The following is a 20,447-nucleotide window of genomic DNA, read 5'->3' on the forward strand; positions in this document are numbered from 1 at the left end:
CGAGTTTGTTGTTTTTACTCCCATCTGCAACTCAGGCTCATCTGTCAATCTCACCTTCAAAACCATTAAATAAAAGATGCTTTTCTTCATCCCACACACCACCTCTGCTTTACTATCGTATTTCTACTGTGTGTCTGCATATTGATGGAAGTTTTATGTCCAAAAATCAAAACATTGATCATCCTTAATACTTTATTTAAACACAGTAAAGAGGCACTGAGCTGGGGGCTCTAGAGTTTATACACATCTTTGAAGCAATCAGTAGACACAGAGTGGTGTGAAACTGACATCAGTTTCCATAAAGATTTATCCAGGACCAGAGAAAACTACGAAGAAAACAAAACCAACTACACATACTGATTTTATTGATTTTACTGTCATGTGAAGACGTGAGGAAAGGAGAATATGATCTGAACCTGTTTACAGTTACAGACTTAAAATAGTCCTGTGTCCAAATGCAGGGGGTCTTTATTGGTAAAACTCAACATTCAACATTGAAAAACACGAGTCACAGATTTGAATCATAAGACCTTGAGTTTTACTCATGCTGCCAACAGTCTTTAAAATCTACCTCAATTTCAAGACTTTTACGAGCGTTGAAGGCAACAAAACATCTGCCCTCTGTTTGGACTGTTTAATTTGCAATTCATTTTTCACCTTTGAGGTATGATGGCAGTCACTCACAGGGTGGATACTTTTGGCGTGGCGTTTTATACACAGTTTTCTACTTTATTAACAGATGTTCAAAAAGCACTTCTTGTTTCTTAGTGGAGAGAGAGGAACCTGATCAGACTAAAGCTCCATGTTTTGAGTCAAATGGAAGTAATTAGGATGAGCGCAAAACATCGCAACTGTGTAGGGGGTATATGTGGTTGTGAGTCATGGCTCAGACTATGCTCTGTAACACATAAACTGTAATAATAATAGACTATCCCATGTGAAACTCATGCAAACATCATAATTGTAGTTTTGTCTGATTTAGATTAAGATCAGCAGTAGAAATAGCCACTGACATGCAGAAAAACCTGGATATGTGCTTCAAAAAGCACTGCAGGCTTTTAAAGCAAATAAGCCAACAGCTCTTTGATGTTGGAAGGAGACACAAAGACAAACTGCATTTTCACACTTTAGCAGGAAAAGCTATCGTCAACTTGGCTCATTCAGTCCAAAGCATGTGTTTCACATTACTGAGAAAACCTCTGGCTGGAAAGAGAATGCTTAAGGAAACTGTGCTGTTTGTGTGATGAATTATAACACAATTAATCAAGCACATCACTGATAGCAACACAGAACTTGTGCTTATTTCATATTGTAAACAGATTTATAGACAATCATCTCAACTTGAAGATTTACTAAGAAAGATGAGCTTTCTGAGCTTAATGAGGGAAAGAGCAGGACACAGGCACAGGATGTAGGTAGGATCCTGTTTGATAATGACATCACAGTTCATGGTAGCATATATAGAGATAATATAACATATCATAGCACAAGCAATAATTTAGATTCAGGTCTAACTTCATGTGAATTGTTATGCGCTCTGTGGATTTGTCCCTTTAGGAGGAGCTTTAGCATGATGTTACGGCAAAAGAGGCAAAGAGTATTACAATAATTAGCTTTTTTGCACAGCACAGCTGAAATGTCTCATGCTGGGGCAGCAGAGTGTCTTGTTTTGTTCTTTGGATAGTTTGGATTGACAGTCACACCTTCACCACTTTGGTGATCAACACTGGAGCTCCATATGATTGTGTGCACAGCCCCCAACTGTTCATGCTGTGCACCCAAGTTTGCAGATGACAATCATCACCATTGGTTGGATTACAAGCAAAAATAACATTTTAAATCAGGAGAAAATCAACAATAATGCAGTGTGGTGCTAAACGAACAACCTGGTGTTTAACGTTGATAAACCAAAGGACATTTAAAGAGAGGGGACAGAGATACACACCTCTGCCCAATCACTGGAGCTGAGGGGAAGTGGGGACAACAGATTATATTCAGAAAAGATCATTTGTCTGTCACTCCTCCAGTATGGTTAAGAAAGCTCATGAATTATTGCTCTTAGTCGGAAAACATGGGAAGGCTAAACCTCTCAGCCAAGAGTGCTGGATGCTGAACGACAAAATTCATCCCAGCTGAGCCTGTCAATGCTTCTTTCTTCTGGGAAGTGATATAAAACTATCCAAAATGCTTCAAAAGAGGGCAACTGGACTTCTTTTCTTGGTTCTTGGGGACTCTATCTCTCATACAAAATGCATTTTCGGTTCTAACAGACAGGTGGGGCGTTTCAGGCTTATAAGATGTTGTTGGGACAGACACACCTTGAGAGTCATTGAGTTCACACCCGCGTAGAGATGACCGATAGAGTTAAATACGCAATTATGAAAGACTAGAAAAGCCCCATATGTTCATAGTCCAACAAACTGGGTCAAATCAGTAAGTTATTTATCTATCCTATCTTATCAGTTTTATTTTAGCTCTAACTGTCCGTGCGAGCTGATGCCAAATTACAGCTATCTCCTGCACACATACTGGCATTTTTAAAAACTTACAGTCGGGCTTTCTGGACTTTTTTGTCCACCTTCTATCAGATATCAACAAACTGTAGACAGGGAAAAACAGAGTTTTGGAAAAGATTATGAAAATGTTTGCTGATTTGGTTTTATCAGTCACTACATGTCCTAACACATGGCCTTTGAAGAGTGCATGAGGCCAGTTGGATGTGATTGGGAGTACGCACCTTGTCTCTGAGGGAGAGCACCTCCCCCTCCAGGTAGCGATGCTCCTCTCTTGCCTGCTCCAGCTCAGTTTCTTTACTCGACAGCTTCTCCTGCAGGCTCAAGAGTTGCTAAAAGACAAACAAAGGCACACATTTAGCTTTAAGAAAGAATTCAAGCAGGACTTTCGATTATTTACATATTAGGTGTGTATTTTCAAATTAAATAACTATAGATATGACTGTAAATGTAAATACAAATGTGTCAGCTTTTGAAGTTCAACTTCTCAGACACATACATTTGATAATCAAAGATAACATTATAGCCTATTCAAGTCTTAAACCTAACCTTTCAAAGGTATGAGCGCAGCAGAAAAGGAAGGATTCATGAGTGAAATGGAAGTAGAAAAGTACAAACATTTTTGGAGGATAAGTTTTGAACCAGTGATCTCTTGCACAGTGGTGCTCAGTTAGTGCTCTCTGTCGTGCCCTCCTCCTCTTTTATATGCATTTGTTGCCAAGTAAACACTAGCAAGACGTAGAAAATGGACATTATTGCACAAGAGCATGCATGGAGACGTGATACGCTGACATGCTGATGAATTGACACTTGAACTGCATTTGTGTTGGGAACAGTGTAAAGAAAATATAGTTGCTGTACAATTTTTTCACCTTTATCACAACACTGCAATATCTCACACAGTGTGACAAATCTATGTATCTATTTCATGTTCTGTCATGAGATTGGATTGGAAGGACAATAACGTGTTGGCCAGATTTAGATTGTTTCCCACTCGTAGGGAAGACAATTCATAAGATTTCACTGAAGTAAATACCATTATGGATCCAGTTCTTCATCTTCAGGGCGAATTCTCATTAAAGCTGCTGTTATTCACATATTGTTCTGTTCCATCTGCCACACCAATTAAGACATAACAATTCATAGTCAATCCAAGAACATTTCTATACTGCTTTTTGGCCCTGATAAGAAACACTTTATAACCTCGTTGTCATTGGAAAAACAAGCCAGACAAATAAATGAAAGACAACTAAAGTTAGAGGCAACAGATTGTCTTCTCACACACTCCACAGCCTCCTTTAACACACTCCAAGGACGGCGCTGCCGGGGGTACCACTTTTCATGGAGCAGCAGGGCAGAGGAAGAAGGTGGAGATCACACTCTCGATGAGGGTTTAAATTGCCAATTTGATAAGATTTGGCAATTTTTGGCTCCTGTTTTTACCCTGCAACATCATGAGTTTTGATTTTGCAATTCTCTGAGAGAAAAAGGAATTTGTGGTGTAACAGTGTGAAACGTATGATCTGTGAGTCTCACATGCAATGCAGACTTACAATTAATGTGCATTAAAGGAGCTGGTGAGCTCAAATGCAAACGATTTTGAAAACTTGGAACCAGTTCTTATTTTCCATCCCTTCCCACAAAAGATGACAAGAAAACAACACGAAGCGAATGTGGTAATTTCCTATTTAAGCATTTCTTTAAGCCAAACTTTCCACAACTGATCTAATCACAGATTCTCAAATTTGATCACCTGCTATGTTTTTGGCTGCTGGTAACACAAAAAAGACATTTAAATATGAATGGGCATGAGCCAAGAGGCCGGAGAGGGCGTGTTCCAAAGCCTCATTTGGAAACACTTCATTGTCCTGAGTCTTTCGAGGCTGGATTCCTAAATGCTCACTGCTCATTCATTATAACATTGTAATGGCAGTGTCATGCCTTATGCACCACTCTTCATATAAAGTGTCAACAAGTGAACAGTTCTTTCAGCCAAGTTCTTATTTTGTTAGTCACAGCAACTTGTGTACATTGGGTGAACAAAAACAACAGCAGGTGACAAACGGGAGGCGACAGCCGGGTGACTTTCACTCACACTGTTAGAAGTCAAGTTGGCAACATTTACAACAAGCCGGCAGGGCAGAGTGTGTGTGTTTGTGTGTTGGAGGTTGTCTCTAATGTGTCTTGATCTATCAGTGCTGTCACTTCAAATAGAGAAAGACAAGAAGTCCAGTCAAATCAGGCTAACTTGTGCCAAACGAACGCAGTGCTCTGACAAAGCTTTCTGTGCTGCTTCATGAAATCAGTGGAGCGAAGGATTATTGGAGACCTCTGAGTCAGCAGCGAGCGGCAGTGGTGTTTGTTTGTCTGCTTGCTTGTGTAAACCCAGCGGCCTGTTTTTTGTGATAAAACTCATCTGTGGTTTCACACAACTCTGGAGCACTGATGAGCCGACGTGCCTTGCTCACTGACATCCTTGGATTTAGACAGAGGAGAGAAGTATGCCGTCATGTGTTTCCTCTGGCCAAACAGTTCAAACCACTCACGTTTGGAACCTGTAGGTGGACCCAAAGGGTTACTGCATATTTTAACACAATCACATGTAAGATTTGAGGGTATTTTTCTGCCTTTGCTCTCCCATTTACTTTAGTAAGCACAATAAAAACAAGTTTTTACTGGTTTCACACCTTCAATCCATTTCTTAGAAGCTTCCTGGTCTTTAGTGGTGGATTGTAAGAATATTTAAAACCTTTGTTCCCATTCGCCTGCATTTACACTGCAGGAACCAGGGGCCAAACATAGTACCAGGCAGACATCTTATCCCCAAAAAAGGGGAACAGGGAGTACTTGTGAGAGTACTCACTTCTTTTAGGGTGGCACTTGTGATCATTTGCCTAATAATCCCAGAACTTTTTTTGGATTTCTTAAGGTCATTGAAGGAGAAACTCTTTCAATGTTGTGTCTATACTGCACAAACTGTTGCCTCCTGTAGTTCATTGAACTTTTAGATTCTGACTGTGAGTAGGAACTTTTTTGGCATGAAGGGACGTTTTTGTGAGGTAAATGTCAGATTTTTTGTTGAACACATGAACACAGCAGAAAAAAGACACCAGTACTATAAATTATAAGGGCAGATGTGGCTCAGGAAGTAGAGGGATCATCTTTCAATTGCAAGATTTTTGGTTTGATTTGATTTTTGATTAGGTTCAGCGAGACCCTGAAGCTGTTTGCTGGCACAAACAATCACAGTCTGAACCAATCATTTAACTCTGAAAAAAGTCTCCTGGGCAACGAGATAGCTTATAAATGGACACTGAAATCTGTATTTCTTGGAGCACAAAGCAGTATGCTAAAATAGATAGAGCAGTGTTTCACTTTATTATACGAGTCCAGGCTCAGCAAATTAGACTGAAATGTCTCTTAAGAATGCTGTTTGGCACTGCCATCCTTACGCAGAACAGTCTCAGTCCAGACAAACAGCCGCTATCAGGGCAGGAGCATCCTTCTCTGTTGTTATGGATATCTTAGAAATTTATCTATTCTGAGAACACCTCATTTTTTTCACCGTAAATGTTGTTTTAAGGCTTTTATGTTCTATATAAAACAGTTTGAATGGTCAAGTTGTTTGATTTAATCAATTTGCCTTATACCGAACCTCTTTATATGTTTAACTCACATTCTGTAATTTTGAATTGATTCAGTATTTATCTATTTTTCTCTGTTTTTGTCTTTTTAAGCTTGAATGATGCTGCTTTTTAAGTTTTTTTTTGTTTTGGATAAAAACACCTTCAAAATGACTGAATGTACAGTACTGGTAAATAGTTTGGACACATCTACTCACTGAAAATGAATCACTTGGCTAAATGTAAGTATGTTTTTTAAGGCATAGCAGCTAAGTGGATGAGGTTTTGTAGCTTGAAGTGAGTTAAGACAAAAAATAAAGATTGTTTCATGTAAAATGTGCTAATTTCCCAGTTGGTCCAGCGAGAATGGATGCTCAAAGTAGTGTTTTTGTAAGTCTTTCTTATAAACTATTTCTAGAATTCTCAATACATAATTTCCTATTTTCCCCCCTAAAAACTTAAAAGCATAGGCAGCAAGAAATTATAGCTTTCTGCCCCGGAGGTCCCTTATACAAGGCTGTACAGCCTGGCACATTCATCAAGAGGTTTTCCAGCACCACTATGACTAAATGTTGCGCTTGAAGTCTGTTTTACCAAATTTATTAGAGAATATACAACATTAATTCAACTGAATCCCTGCCATAAGGTTATTTGCAGCCTAATTAGAGTTTTTTATTGGGCTGAAGATGACTATTGTTGCTACAGATTTTCAACGTTTTTTTGCCCCCAATCAAGTATAATTGTATCAAATATATCAAGAAAGAAATTGGCAGATTTGTTGCTCTTTGACTCCCCCTACAACTGAAATCTACATGTGAGCTCTGCACATGTGCAGCCATAGAATTGAATTTGTTGTTATGTTTCACAAGGTGACAAAGTTGCCATTAAAAGCATACAAAAATGTTAAGTGACTGTAAAGCAAAACTGCTTCGTCTGGGCAGGGAACTAAAATTGTGAACTGCGGTATCTCAGCCTCCAGGCGCTCCAGGGCTGTTTCAGGCCCGGGAATGTGCAGACTAAAAGTCACTGAACCTTAAAATTAGTAAGAAGCATATATTTTTAATGCTTACAGACTTCTCTGGTGTTCCTTTAAATTGGATTGAATGTTTTTGTGAATGTTGATGTAATTTAGAACTAAACACCAGCCAATTTTATTGTAATCATGGGAAAAGTTTTAAGGCAATTTTCTGGAGAATATGATTAATGTAAAATGAAGCTATACCTATGATTCCCTCTGTCTGTCTGCGTGAATGTCATCCAGATATCAGCAAGATACCAGCTGGCAAAGTGAATCTGAAGGGTTGGAGTACATATACCATTTTTGACGTATTGTGTATTGATGATAAATTGATAAAGCTTACCTGCTGCATGCTGTGCATATTCTGCTGCAGCAGCTGGATCTGAGCCTCTGGACTGTTGGCTTGAGTGTGTGTTTGTGGCCGATCATCATCCAGACGACTGGCCCTGCTCTGCTCTATCTTTAAAAGCTCCACTTCGTTCCTGTAGGCATCCAGCTGCCAACGCAGGGAGTCGTTCTCCTCCTTCAGAGAGGCCTGATCACAAACTCCTGCAGGAGGAGAAGAGAAGAGAGCACGAGAGAGATGTCGATGTATAATAAAGGATTGTGAAAGGTTCCTTCAGAGAACAAAAAACTAACGTTATAAGCTAATGACAGCTTATGAAATGCAGCTTATTTATCAAGTTTTAATAGTGAAAAAATATTGATAGTATTTCTTTATTATACCATTTTCCTCTGTGCGTATCCTCTTGCAGGGAATCTCATCTGAATCATCATCCGACATCTCCATCTCTTCCTCTCGTCTGATGCCCATGATCTCCTCACTGTGGGCATTTCTCAGCTCCTGAAACAACACAACAAGCGGACACAAACACAGCAACAACAGTCCTCAGCACACTCAGGAAGCACTGGGATGTGCACTGCATGGTCAGCAGATAAAATGTCACCAGCAGCTGTATTTCCATGCTAACAAGTTCAGGCGGCAGGAGAGAAGAGCGTGTGTCTGTGTGTGATTGAAAAGTGCAAAAATGGGGGTATTTCGAAGGTGTTCTGGAGTGAAGACACACTTCAGATATGATGCCTTAAAATATCAGGATATCCAGGAGTTATTTATCAGTTTCAGTAACTCATAAATCAATCCTGGGCTCTGTTTTGCACTCTTTTTGCACTCTTTTACTTGTGTAGATGGAGACATGATCAGAAATGTGTAATGTGACCTGAACACTGGCAATTAATGAATACAGACTAATTGTGTAGCCTCTGTGGGGATTTGAAATTATAATATGAATCAGTTCTACTGATCTTATCTTATTTGTCCACAAAACAGCTGCATTTTCATTTCTTTGTACTATTAGAAACCAAAGGCATTCAGAAAGTGAAGTACATGCAAGTGGAGAGTAGGAAGTGAGAGTGCAGAGCTTCCACCTGCATGCTGCATCATCGTATCACCTCTACAGAAGATCACTGATATTGATATAAATGATAATCAGAACATCTCCACCGTGATGCAGATTGTTTCCATATACTTCACACATAAAGCTACTGTTGTTGCTCAGTTGCCAGAGTGACACATCCAGTATGTAGAATGTCATGTTTCTGACATTGCCATTTTACATTTCTTGAAACTGCTGAGCCAACATCACTGAGAATAACATACTCAATCATGGTGGGGGGTCTGGAGGTATAAGTTAATAGGTCCACTGTAATCTCCAGTGCATGGCTGTTGTTTCCCCCTCTTTTTTAGCTTTCTACAGCATAGTTCCAGTCTCCCATAACTGCACTTTGAGAGTGTATTTCTTTTTGGAGAAGATCAAATAAATATGCTTGAATTGGATTGTATGCGACTGGATCTAAATTCAGTTTCTTTGCTTCACCCGTAAAGAGCCCTGACATGACTTCTGTTGTCAATTAGCATAAAAAATATAATTTTTCTCATACCGTGCTCAGTAAGATATTTGGCAACAAAACACGTTGGATTTCAGTTCCAAAACTATTTGATTAAGATTAGGAAGGACATATACAGCCTTTCAATATCCCAAATGCTGCTCAGATAGCATCACCATGTGATAATGTATTAAAGACGCAGAGCTCTTTTAACTCTAAAACACTGTTTCAAGAAATTTAAAACAGCAACATTCATATATGGCAGCAGGTTGCTCCACTGATATGGGTACATGTAGACTTACCACAAATACTAGTCATTAAAGAATGGGCTCACATGAGAACTACAGCATGCTATAGATGACTTTAAGGAATCTCACCAGTCATGCTGTGTACCGATCACTGACTCTTACCTCTTTTTCAACCAAAACTACTAAAAGTGGTGATACTGGGCTGACTCAGATGAAGCTTCAAGGGTAACTGTTTGACACAATGGATTTGTTTGACTTCAGAGCTTGTAACAGACCCAAATACCAACACCTTAAAATAGAGATTTGCGTACTATTGAGAATATCTGTGAGGAAAATGCAAATGAATGCTAGATTTTCTATCCAGATGAGCTGGATGTCTCAGACACAACTGAAATGGCACGAGTTCAGCAAAAATTTGGAAAATTTTGAGTGTAAAAACATGATTGCAATGACGGTGGAATTTACTTCAGCTAGATATTTGAGGAATGGTACAATTTCCTTATCTCTCTTCAGTGGAGCTGAAGCAGATGTGGATCACCAAGTCTGATTTCACTGTAATATCACATCTGGGTTTTATTTAGGTGCAAGCTTTTTCTCCTCAGCCTTGTGTAAAAGTTATTTTATATCTTTGCTCACGGTTTTATACACACAAATTGAGGAAGCACATAAATCAGGTGGATGCAAATGCAGCCATAGTTTTGTAGAGCAGAAGTTAATAGCGAACAGTCCATTTTGATAAAGGTAATGTGGGCATTAATATTTTAATCTGCAGATTTTGTATTTTTATGGGTTGAAATATTAATTACTATAAAAATAAATTAGACTGGAATGAAAAATAAATCACTTCTTTGACAAATTCAACCTGGCCTAATGGAGTCCAGTTGACCTGGTCTCAGGTCATTTTACGATTCAGTCTACCATAAAATGCGTCTCAATTACGTTTGTCCACATCTCCAACATGTAGTTATGTTACAACCCTGTGATTTAGCACTAATCCCTTGTTTGTTATGTGTAAGTGTCAACATAACATGACAGGAACTGTAACCCATGCTAAAACCCTGAGTAACCCCTAACCTTACAAATATAAACCTCCCTGACAAGTGAGACATAAGTATAAAAGTGAAAGTGGAACACAAAGGAGGACTCCAGTATTAGAAACAGTGGACTAATGCCTCTGTCCACTATCTTCAACCTTGTTTAAGTGTTTAAGGCCAAATCAATTTCATGTCTATGTTTCCTGCAGGGAGACACTAAACAATGATGTCGTGACAGATGTGGAGAAATGTCTAATGTGTATGTTATCATGTAGCGGAATGCAAGCTGCATCTCTGCAGGGAAATATGTGTGGTTCTTTATTATGGAACTACAACCATGTAAAACTGTGTAAATGACACATTCTACCATGAGGACACTGCATTACGTGGCGGCGTATTGGGGAGGCCTCTGTAGAAACTGTTTGGAAATGGACAGGCGAAGAGGAGGGGCCAGCGAAGAGCCACTTGTAGCTGGCAGAAAAAGACACTAACTGGTCCAAACTTGTGTGTTTAGTACTCAAACAGAAAACTTGGAGCTTGGAAAGATCCATTCTCTTACGATTGTTACATTTTGCGAGAATGCAGCCACCTTGCAAGGTAAATGTCTCTTGCAATCGTTGAAACTGTGCCCTAAAACAATGCTGTAGAAGAAACTTGCTCACAGTGGATACACCTTGGTCTGGTAACTAGTGTAGGGATTATAAATAATGACAATAAAAATAAAATGTATCAAAAGATAAGGGGCAGCAGTGCTGCACTAACACAGGACTTTCACAGATGAGACTAAAGGGGTTACAGTTACAGTTTAGTTTTTCTGGCTCCTCTAACATGTAGAGTTGATAAGAAGTTATGGTCATTTGACATATTTCTATGAGATCAGGGTACTTTCAATCTTTTCTGGGGGCCAGGATGGATGATCTTGCTGGCCGGAGGGCCACTGTTAAAGACTGTGCATGTAGTTAAACAAGTGATAGAGAACTGTCCTAGCTACAGTCAGTACTGTAACTCTTTTACTGTGACAGACTGCCTTTAAACCACACACATAAACCTTTGAATTCAAATTGCTTTTAACTACCTGTTCTATGGCAGTGGTCAGCCTAAAATGACGTAAACTAAAGTGTAACAGCCTTTCTATTTGTTTTCCATCTGCAGAGGGCAGTGTGCACCTCCTCATTTTGTTTGTATGTTTTTATTTGAAATATATTTAACAAAGTGTATTTCAATGTTTTTGTTTAATTTGTTTTTATTCATTGATTCCACCCCTGCAGAATGACAAAACCAACCTGCCTACACATCAACAGGCTGCTAAATCCACCATCGACTGCTGAGTGTGCTGAAAACTGACTAATCCCCCCCGCGTTCTCATGCTCAAACTTGTTATCTTGATTTCACTCTGGATGAATAATTGATAAGAGACTTAACCCTGGAAATCACTGTTGCCATAGCAGCGCCTCACACTTTCGAGGAGACGGCAGGTCTTTTACATTTTGGCTGCAGGGAGAAGGAGAGGCCAAGATCAGAGGATGCTGTCTGTCTGTCTGTGAGGGAAAAGCATCCAACAAAACAACAACAGGGCCACTGAATTCGACAGATCATACAGGGCTGTCTGTCAGCTTTCTCCTGGAGACTCAGAGGTGATGGCAAAGAAGAAGGCAGTAGGATGGGGTGGGAGGAGAGAATAGAATAAAAAAAAGCTATACCAACCTCACACTGCTTGCGCCAAATGTCTATGTTCTTGCGCTGTGCTTTTGAGAAATGGTCCCATGCCTTTTGCCGGGTGGCGGCGGTGAAAACGGTGGTAATCTGCTCGACTTTGAGGTGAACAGGGAGGAGTAAGAGGAGGAAGAGGAGGAGGAGGAGGAGGAGGAGGAGGGAGGGTCAAGACAAAACAAGCCGTTTATGTAGCATTGTAGCACTGACTCGAGGTCTGAGCAGCAGACAGAGGAGAGACCGTGGACATACACTGAGCACAGGCTGGTGAACGCAGCAGGCTGAGTGTTTCATGTTAAAGAAGTCCAAAATTGTCAGTTGTCCATGTTAAACTCAGAGAAGTTACTCATATATTCTGCTTCAGGGTGTCAGTCAAACTTTAGTTGATGTTTGAGTCATGACTCGCTGAGCTGATGATGATATAATGAAGGTATGTAGAGATTTACAGACATTGGTAAAGGCATATTTATAAATCAAATACAGCCACAAGTGCAGAAAAATTGGGACACAGTGTAAAATGTGAATTAAAACAGAATGCAACGATTTCCTAATATAAAAACTAACGATTAATTCACAACAGAACATTGAAAATAAATCAAATGCTGAAAGCGAGACACTGACTATCTATCCATCCATGATGGGGGGGCTAGAACCTGTACCACTTTGGACAGGTCGCCAATCAATCGCAGGGCCAACACAGAGAGAAACAATCCTGCTGGCTGTCATTTGACTATTTCTTGAAATTGATGGCAGCAACATGTCTCAAAAAAGTTGCATCTGGTTGACCATGTTGCAACCTAGGTTAACTTTAACAGGTCAGAAACATGACAGGGCTTAAAAGGGCATCTTAAAGTGGCTTAAAGAGTCTCCCAGGAGTAAAGATGGGAAGAGGTTCAGAGATCTGCATATAGCTAAATCTACACATTTTGGAGCAATGTCAAAATAATTAAATATTCTATCATCTACATAATATCATCAAAATATTCAGAGAATCTGGAGACATCTCTGTGTGAACAAGAAACAAACTTAAATCAGTATTGAGTCCCTGTGATGTTTGGGCTGTAAAGCTGCACTGCATTAAAAACAGACATGATTCTGACACGGAAGTCATTGCATGGTTCACAGTCCATACACAAATGCAGGTTAAAGCTCCATCATGCAAAGAAGAAGCCATATGCGAATAAGATTAAATCAGAAACACCTCCGTCTTCTCTGGGCCAAAGCTCATTAAAAATGTACGGAGGCAAAGTGGAAAACTATTCCGTGGTGAGATGGATCAAAATATGAACTTGTCCTTCAGACTAAAAAGTAGAAGGGCCCATCAATCTTGTTATCAGGTCTCAGCTTAAAAGTCTACATCTCTGATGGTATAGTGGTGCATTTGTGCCTTTGGAACTGTAAGCTTGCACATCTGGAAGGGCACGATCAATGCTGAAAGGTATAAACAAAATTCACGGCAACATATGTTCCTATCGAGACAACATTGTTTTCAGGGAAGGCGTTGAATATTTCAGCAGGACAATGCTAAACCTCATGCATCTATTATACCAGCATGTCTTCATAGTAGAAGAGTACAACTGCTGAAACATAAAATACAACATAGAAGACCCAGGGAAGGTCCAACAGCTGGTCTCCTCAGCACCCAGATGTTTACAGAGTGTTGGTAGAAGAAGAGGGGATGCTGCTCAGCGGTAAACAACTTCATTGAGATGTGTTGCTGCCATCAAGTCCAAGATGAGCTCGTACTTTTCACGAAATAGAAAAATGTCTCATTCTAAACATCTGATAACTTTTCTATGTTCTACTAAGCCTTGTATCCTTGTGTTCTGTTAATATTTACATTTTACACAGCGTCCCAACTGTTTTGGAATTGTGGTTGTGAACAAATTTGAATTATATTTTCATTTTTGGGATTCAGCTGTAAAATTGACAGGAAAATGCGTGTAATTCCAGACCAAATGAACAATAGTGTAACATGCTTGAAGATAAATGCTCAGCTAAATGATGTTATTAGTCTTGACTAAAAGGAATAACTGGAATATCAAAAATGTGTCCTCAAGGTTCTGATTTATTTCAGTTGTATTCCTTGTAAACATGGCTCTATGTGTCATTGACTTTGCCAGTTCCACCTTTGTTGCAGAGATTCTGGGAAACAAGGACTAAGTTGTACAACAAACATAAGGTCATGCAGCACAAGCCTCATTAAATATTAAAGGCATTTCATCGTCATACCTCAGGGCTCTGAGGACTTCTTTTTTTTGCATGAGTGGTTGTCAAACACTTTTCTCAGAGTCTGACTCGGAAGCCCTTAACAACCCTCGTGGCTAATTGCCAAAAATCTTAATGCATTTTTGTATTTCCCAACAGTTTCAAGCTTTTACTCGAACTAAACTGCAGCTAAGGAGACAAAAAGAACCAACAGGACTGCCCTTAAAGACAGCAGGAGTCATGTAGAAAAGTTTTGATTTGATTCCAGGCTTTTAAAATACTGTAAATGTCTCAATTGTAGCACATCCTCCTACCTAAACAACAGGATGATTGCCAAAGTGACCAAATACTGCAAGTATTTGGAAAATCGAGATATGAAGCAGCGATTAGCCCACATTTCAAAGTTGCAGGTGTGGTTAGTGCCTATTTTCCATGTCTTTCAATATTTCCCATGGTAAATCTACTTGTTACTAATGAGAGTTATGCCATTTCTATCAACACAGACATCCTGTAGACTATGTTACACCTCCCCATAATGAGCTGAGGAAAAGAGCAAAGCCGGCTGGAGCACAGGTTTTTAATAGGATCCAAAAGCGTATTATGTGTAGGCATCCTCGGTAGAAAACACTCTCATCTCATTAGGATCCACTCTATTAGGATTCAATCTAAGCTAAAATTACATAATTTCCATGAGAACAAGGCACAGTTGTGTTGGATATAAGAACATAAAAGAACTTGAAATATTGAAGAGCTTCAGTCAGCTCTTAAATAATTGATATGACCTAAACTAAACCACTTAGTTTTAAGCTTTCATTTAAACTAGATGGAATGTGTACTGAGTCTTTCCAGTCAAACCTGAGTCTCCTGGTTGATTGTTGTGTCTTTAACTCCTGTAACTGAATCTCTCACTGCCTTAAAAGCTAGTTTCAAAGTTTTAATGATATAATATTAGTGTTAGTTCCAGTTTCCCAACATTTTCAATGCAAAGGTGAAAAGTGGAAAGCTGGCCTAATGCATAATGTATAAACTCTTTTATGGTAAAATACGGCAGGCTGAAATAAACAGAAATGATCCAGGGTGGTATATGTAATCAAAAGGTGTGTCACGTGATGAGCAGGTCTCTCTCCTGTCTGGTGCTCTATACTTACATCCCTCTCAGCGACACTTCCTTCACGACTGACTAAGGCAACATTTATCCAGAATGGAAGGTGACTTTTAGATTAAAATGAGCTTTGTAAAGCAGAACTTTGTAACCTTGAGAAAGGTAGATTTAACTTTACAACATTCCTCTTTCTCCCTCTCTGCTGTGCTTCAGATCAGCCTTCACAGCCTCTCCCTGTGGAGAAGGCTGTCACACACACACACACGCACACACACACACACACACACACACACACACACACACACACACACACAGACACACACACAGGCCTCGTAACCATAGAAACTGTGGAAGTGGCTCTGACTGGTTGTTTTCACTCAGGCATGGTGGATCCTTGCAAATCGAATTTAAAGCACAAGGCTGCTCCACAACATGTTTTTTTCACGCATTCCTTGTCTCTGCATTTCCACAAATGTGACAAAAAGTTACCATGTTCTGCTTTAAGATGAGTTACAGTTTTAATATAATTGATATGTGAGCTACAGTTATTGAGAGACTGCTTAAGTGAATGAACTTATCATACAGTTAGAAGCTATACTTCCATTCTGTGAAAAATGTTGCCTTTTTAAGATTCGCTCTGACATTTGATTTGCTTTTATTCAACATTTCCAGATGTGACATAAAATTTATTCGCCAAACCTGAATAAACATAAGGGAAAATCCAGTTATTTCAAACAACATCTGTGTGTTCCCTGAACTCAGGACTTTTTCTGAGGGAAATTAACTGAACTATGACCTTCGGACAAAAAGATACAGAATGTACTTGCAGTACTTACCCATCTGCACCTCCCTTCACACGCCATGGAAAGATGTTAACATGCATTCTGAGCTGATGTCAGATAACTTTAATATTCTGAATGAACTGCATTGTCAAGTTTGCATCAAGTGATATCTTCTCTGTCAAATTGAACCAAATGTTATAATGAATTGTCTGTTTTCCTGCTTCTTGCTCCTAGTTGTGGTCCTTCAGCTGCGTCTTTCAGCTCCTCTGAGATGCATTTTGCATTTTTACATAGTTATGAATGGATTTCTCACTTGACAGTTTATTCACTCTTTAAGAACCACGTAGTGAAGTACAAAGAGCTATATTGTCCTCCAAAATGTGCTTCTTCTAATTGCTGTCCAGCTTTTTCAATGTGCAACAGTCCAAAACCTAAAAAGCAACAACAGCAACTCTTGTTCCATAATTATGTCTGCTCAAAGGATGTTCTTGGGGTTTCTCTTAATAAATCGGACAGCCTTCTCCAAACTATGAAGAGAAACTGAATTTAATAAAATGCATCGTCAGTAATTTGTTTCAGCTAATTAACTGCCTGTTATTGGTGAAAAATCCCTTAATGTAGCTTTAAATGTAAAGACTTGGAGAAGTGATGGTGAGAGATGTTTAAACAGGGTTGATATTTTGCATTAACAACAGCAGCGGCGGCTTTGATGGCGTTCTGCAGCCAGCGTGTGAAAAGGTCAGAACGTTGCCGCTCCACTTCTGTGCGACTGACCTAATCATCACAGCACAGAGAGCTGAAGATAATGGAGCTGATGGTGAGACGGATGAGGGAGCGTTGTCATGGAGACTGAGGCGAGATGCTCGCAGAGTAAATGAATTGGAACGAGCTTGGCTTTAAAGTAGATGTGGTGAAAATGACTGCACGGTCTGCTAGTGAAACCACACCCTGCAGCCGGGAGAGCGACTGTAATCAGGAGTGAACTCACACCATATGCTGATGTAAAGACTGCGATTATGAGGATAATATTGGATATTTATGGTTTAGCTTTTAATTACAGGATGGCATTTAAGAGAAATTGGTTTAAAAACTGCCAAATGGAAAAACATTGCCAAATAATTCGGACATTATTGGTGAATAATAATCGAAAAAATATGAAAAATGACCCTGGTTTCAAACCCCTGCAGTGATTTTCAGCTGCCAGTGTTTGAAAAGCTCTCGAGATTTTAGTCTCAGATCAAATCTAGTCCTCATTACCCTGGATCGTTCTATGGCAAATGGCAAAGTATTACAGGTCTCCATATAATATTAACATGGTTGGCTCAGTTAGATTTATCTAACTGATTTATTTTATGAAACTTTTATATAAATTCCTCATTTTACACAGGGTTTACTACAAAAAGTGTTTTTTGCAAGATTTTATTGACCTTTCATTATTATATAGTGTGGTTTATCGGAGTTTAGAGTAAAAGATTTTAAAATTATACTGATATCAACTTCTAATACCAAGACAACACAGACATTTGAAACTGTTGCATTCACTTTAGGTTCAGACTCGTGACCTTTTTGTTTTGGAACAGTCGCAACTTTTAGCTTCAGTCTTCTTGCAAAGCCAGTGTCATACTGGGCCTTCTTTTTGAACTAGTCATTCAGAGAAAAAATCCAAATATTTGTGCAAATGAGTTGCTGGCCACAAAAAATTAATTGCATCTACTGATCCAAAATTGCTGGGTGGGGAAGCTGAGAGGCTCAACCTGCCCTCATAACCAAAAATACATTTTCTTGGAGACATCTCTGAAACTAAAGAAAAGTGCCATGTCTCGCACCTCGAAACGCAAAAACATTGGCTTCTAAAATGGTTACAGGAGATTATGTGCATGCTCCACTTCTCATGGGGGTGCACTGCCTGTAAATCATGACTAAATCGGACTATGATGGGATAGTGGCCACTGTACACCTTCTATCTAAGCGTTGGGTGCAGTTTAAGGGTAATCATTAATTGTTTTAACACTGCAGATAATCCAGAAAACATGTAAAAACATGCCATGGCTCCTTTAGCTATTCCTCAACATGATGAAATATCCTATTCACACTGGTGTGAATAGTCATGTATCAGACTCACCTGAGTAACTGCACCGTTCACAGTCATCATTCTGAAGGTGTCCAACGTGCAACGTGCCCATCTGTCTGGAAAGTTCTCACAATGTGACTGTATGGACTAAAAAGAGCACTTACACTGTGTTAATATGGCCAGCAGAGCATTCTTGAAGACTTCTTTAGCACGCTCCATCTCCTCCTCATGCAGAGCTTTCTCACTCATCAGCCGGCGAACGTGGCTGTTGGCTGACTGGATCATGGAGTAGAAGTGATTGGCAGTCCTGCGGTTGACTTCACCCCGGTCGATCCAGGTGAACAGCACTGCTGTGGCTTCACTGAACTGATGGTCATCTGTGGGAACAAAGTCAAACAGGTCAAGAGTGAAGTACAGTAGAATATATCAAGTTCTAGTCATAGCATTTAAAATAAAACTCTTCAGCAACATGACATGTAAATGACAAAAATTAATGGTGAAATGGCTTATTATTGCTCTATCATTGCATTTTCCTGTTTTACCAGCAACAAAGATACGTTTAAGCTTATTCATTTTTAAATTATAACCCTAGTCTTGAACTACAAGCAGCCATAACTCCAAAATTTTCTTCAAGAAAAATAAAACTGAGTTCTTTTATAAAAAGATAAAGCATAGAGAGCCATGATTCTAAGCTGTCAAGGAGCTGACAGTTGAAAAAGATCATTTCACAGTTTGGAGGTTTAAACCAGTCGTGATGCACTTTTGCTTTTCTACATCTCTGATTTGTACCTTTTATTTGCCTCCCTCTTTTCTCTAACACCTTTTTAAACTCTCAATTCAAATCCATCCTGAAGCTGATTGCCTCCTTACTTGAGATCATCTTGTCATTTTCCAGAGATTGTCTAAACAAACTGAAGAAGAATGAGGAAAGGAGGCCTGCTTCAGTCCTTAAATGTGCTTTTATTTGTACCAATGCAATGAGAATAAACACTTATGAACACTGATGATAAAGTGATAAAGTTATAATCATTCAGTTGGATTCTGGCTTACCTGTGATTCCTAAGCAACATAAAAACTGGATATGAGACTCTAAAAGAGATATACTTAAACATTACTGTATTTTACATTTGTGGCATTTTTGTTGTGTATTTCCATAAGTTGCTTCTCTGTCAGTGCAGCTGATGACAGGAAAAAACAGTAAAGGCATCTGATATCTGTTTTAAACCAACTCGATCTTATGATAGAACATGTATTAACTGTATTTATTCAAGGCTAAAAACATTACAGTTTTACAATAAAAGCTAAAGCTTGAACAATGACTATGTACCTCATTCATTTCCCTTTATAATACGGACGGATGGCCTAAGTCTCGTTACGTGATCACGTAGGTGTTTGATGCCTTCATCCATCACTCCTTATGTTCGGTGTCTTGCTACTTGTTGGTATACTCATTTGACTTGGTGTGTGCATACATGGACGGGGGCGTTAAGTCACTGACTTACCTGCCATAGATCCATTCCACAGTCCTTTCACTTTTCCACTTCACTTGCACTCATGAATGGTTAAAGACAGAGGTGTAGAGGTTCTTTGAGAAGTGGGTATACTCTTAATTCCTTTAATGTCATCTGACTGTCCTTTGCTTCTTTTCACTGATCTTTTGCTGCTTGTCATAAGAGTAATTCTGCGGGGGGGGGGCTGGAGCCTATCCGAGCTGTCTTTGGGCAAGAGGCGGGGTACATCCTGGACAGGTTGCCAGTCCATCACAGGGCCACACAGAGACAAACAAGACACTCACACTCACGCCTTAGGACAATTTAGTCACCAATTACCCTGACATGCATGTTTTTGGGCAGTGGGAGGAAGCCGGAGTACCCGGAGAGAACCAACACATATACGGGGAGAACATGCAAACTCCACACAGAAAGGCCCCAGCCGGGAATCGAACCTGCTACCATTAAATTCAAGACCAGCTAAAACTGAACGAAATGGTACAAATATGCATAATTACTGCATTGTGTTTTTTATGCACAGTTTATGTAGCATCCCAGCTGTTTTGGAATTTAGGTTGTATAATAAAACAATTTCTGAAAAAAATTTGAGTACTTTTACAGCATCTGCTGAGAAGACTTCTTGGTAAAAACAATACAAGCGGATCCTTAGCTGTCTGAGTGAGGGCTGACTAACACTTTGTGCTACATTTTAATGTATGAAAAGTGCTTTATAAATAAAGTTTGATTTGATGTATAAATAAAGT

At 39.4% G+C, this 20,447-nt stretch overlaps 1 protein-coding gene across 1 annotated transcript in view; it reads right to left on the reverse strand.

Moving 5' to 3' along the window:
- enox1 (ecto-NOX disulfide-thiol exchanger 1) overlaps positions 1-20,447 on the reverse strand; it is a 108,700-nt gene that overhangs the window by 14,897 nt on the left and 73,356 nt on the right. The window contains exons 8-12 of the mRNA XM_072397418.1: positions 18,358-18,570; positions 12,025-12,131; positions 7,881-7,998; positions 7,498-7,703; positions 2,738-2,845 (exon numbers count right to left, since the gene is read on the reverse strand). Of these exons, the coding sequence (XP_072253519.1) occupies positions 2,738-2,845; positions 7,498-7,703; positions 7,881-7,998; positions 12,025-12,131; positions 18,358-18,570 (752 nt within the window). The remainder of the gene's footprint in view (positions 1-2,737; positions 2,846-7,497; positions 7,704-7,880; positions 7,999-12,024; positions 12,132-18,357; positions 18,571-20,447) is intronic.

This window comes from Leuresthes tenuis, unplaced genomic scaffold (genome assembly GCF_036924035.1).
Source record: "Leuresthes tenuis unplaced genomic scaffold, fLeuTen1.0.hap1 SCAF_12, whole genome shotgun sequence".
NCBI lineage: Eukaryota > Metazoa > Chordata > Actinopteri > Atheriniformes > Atherinopsidae > Leuresthes > Leuresthes tenuis.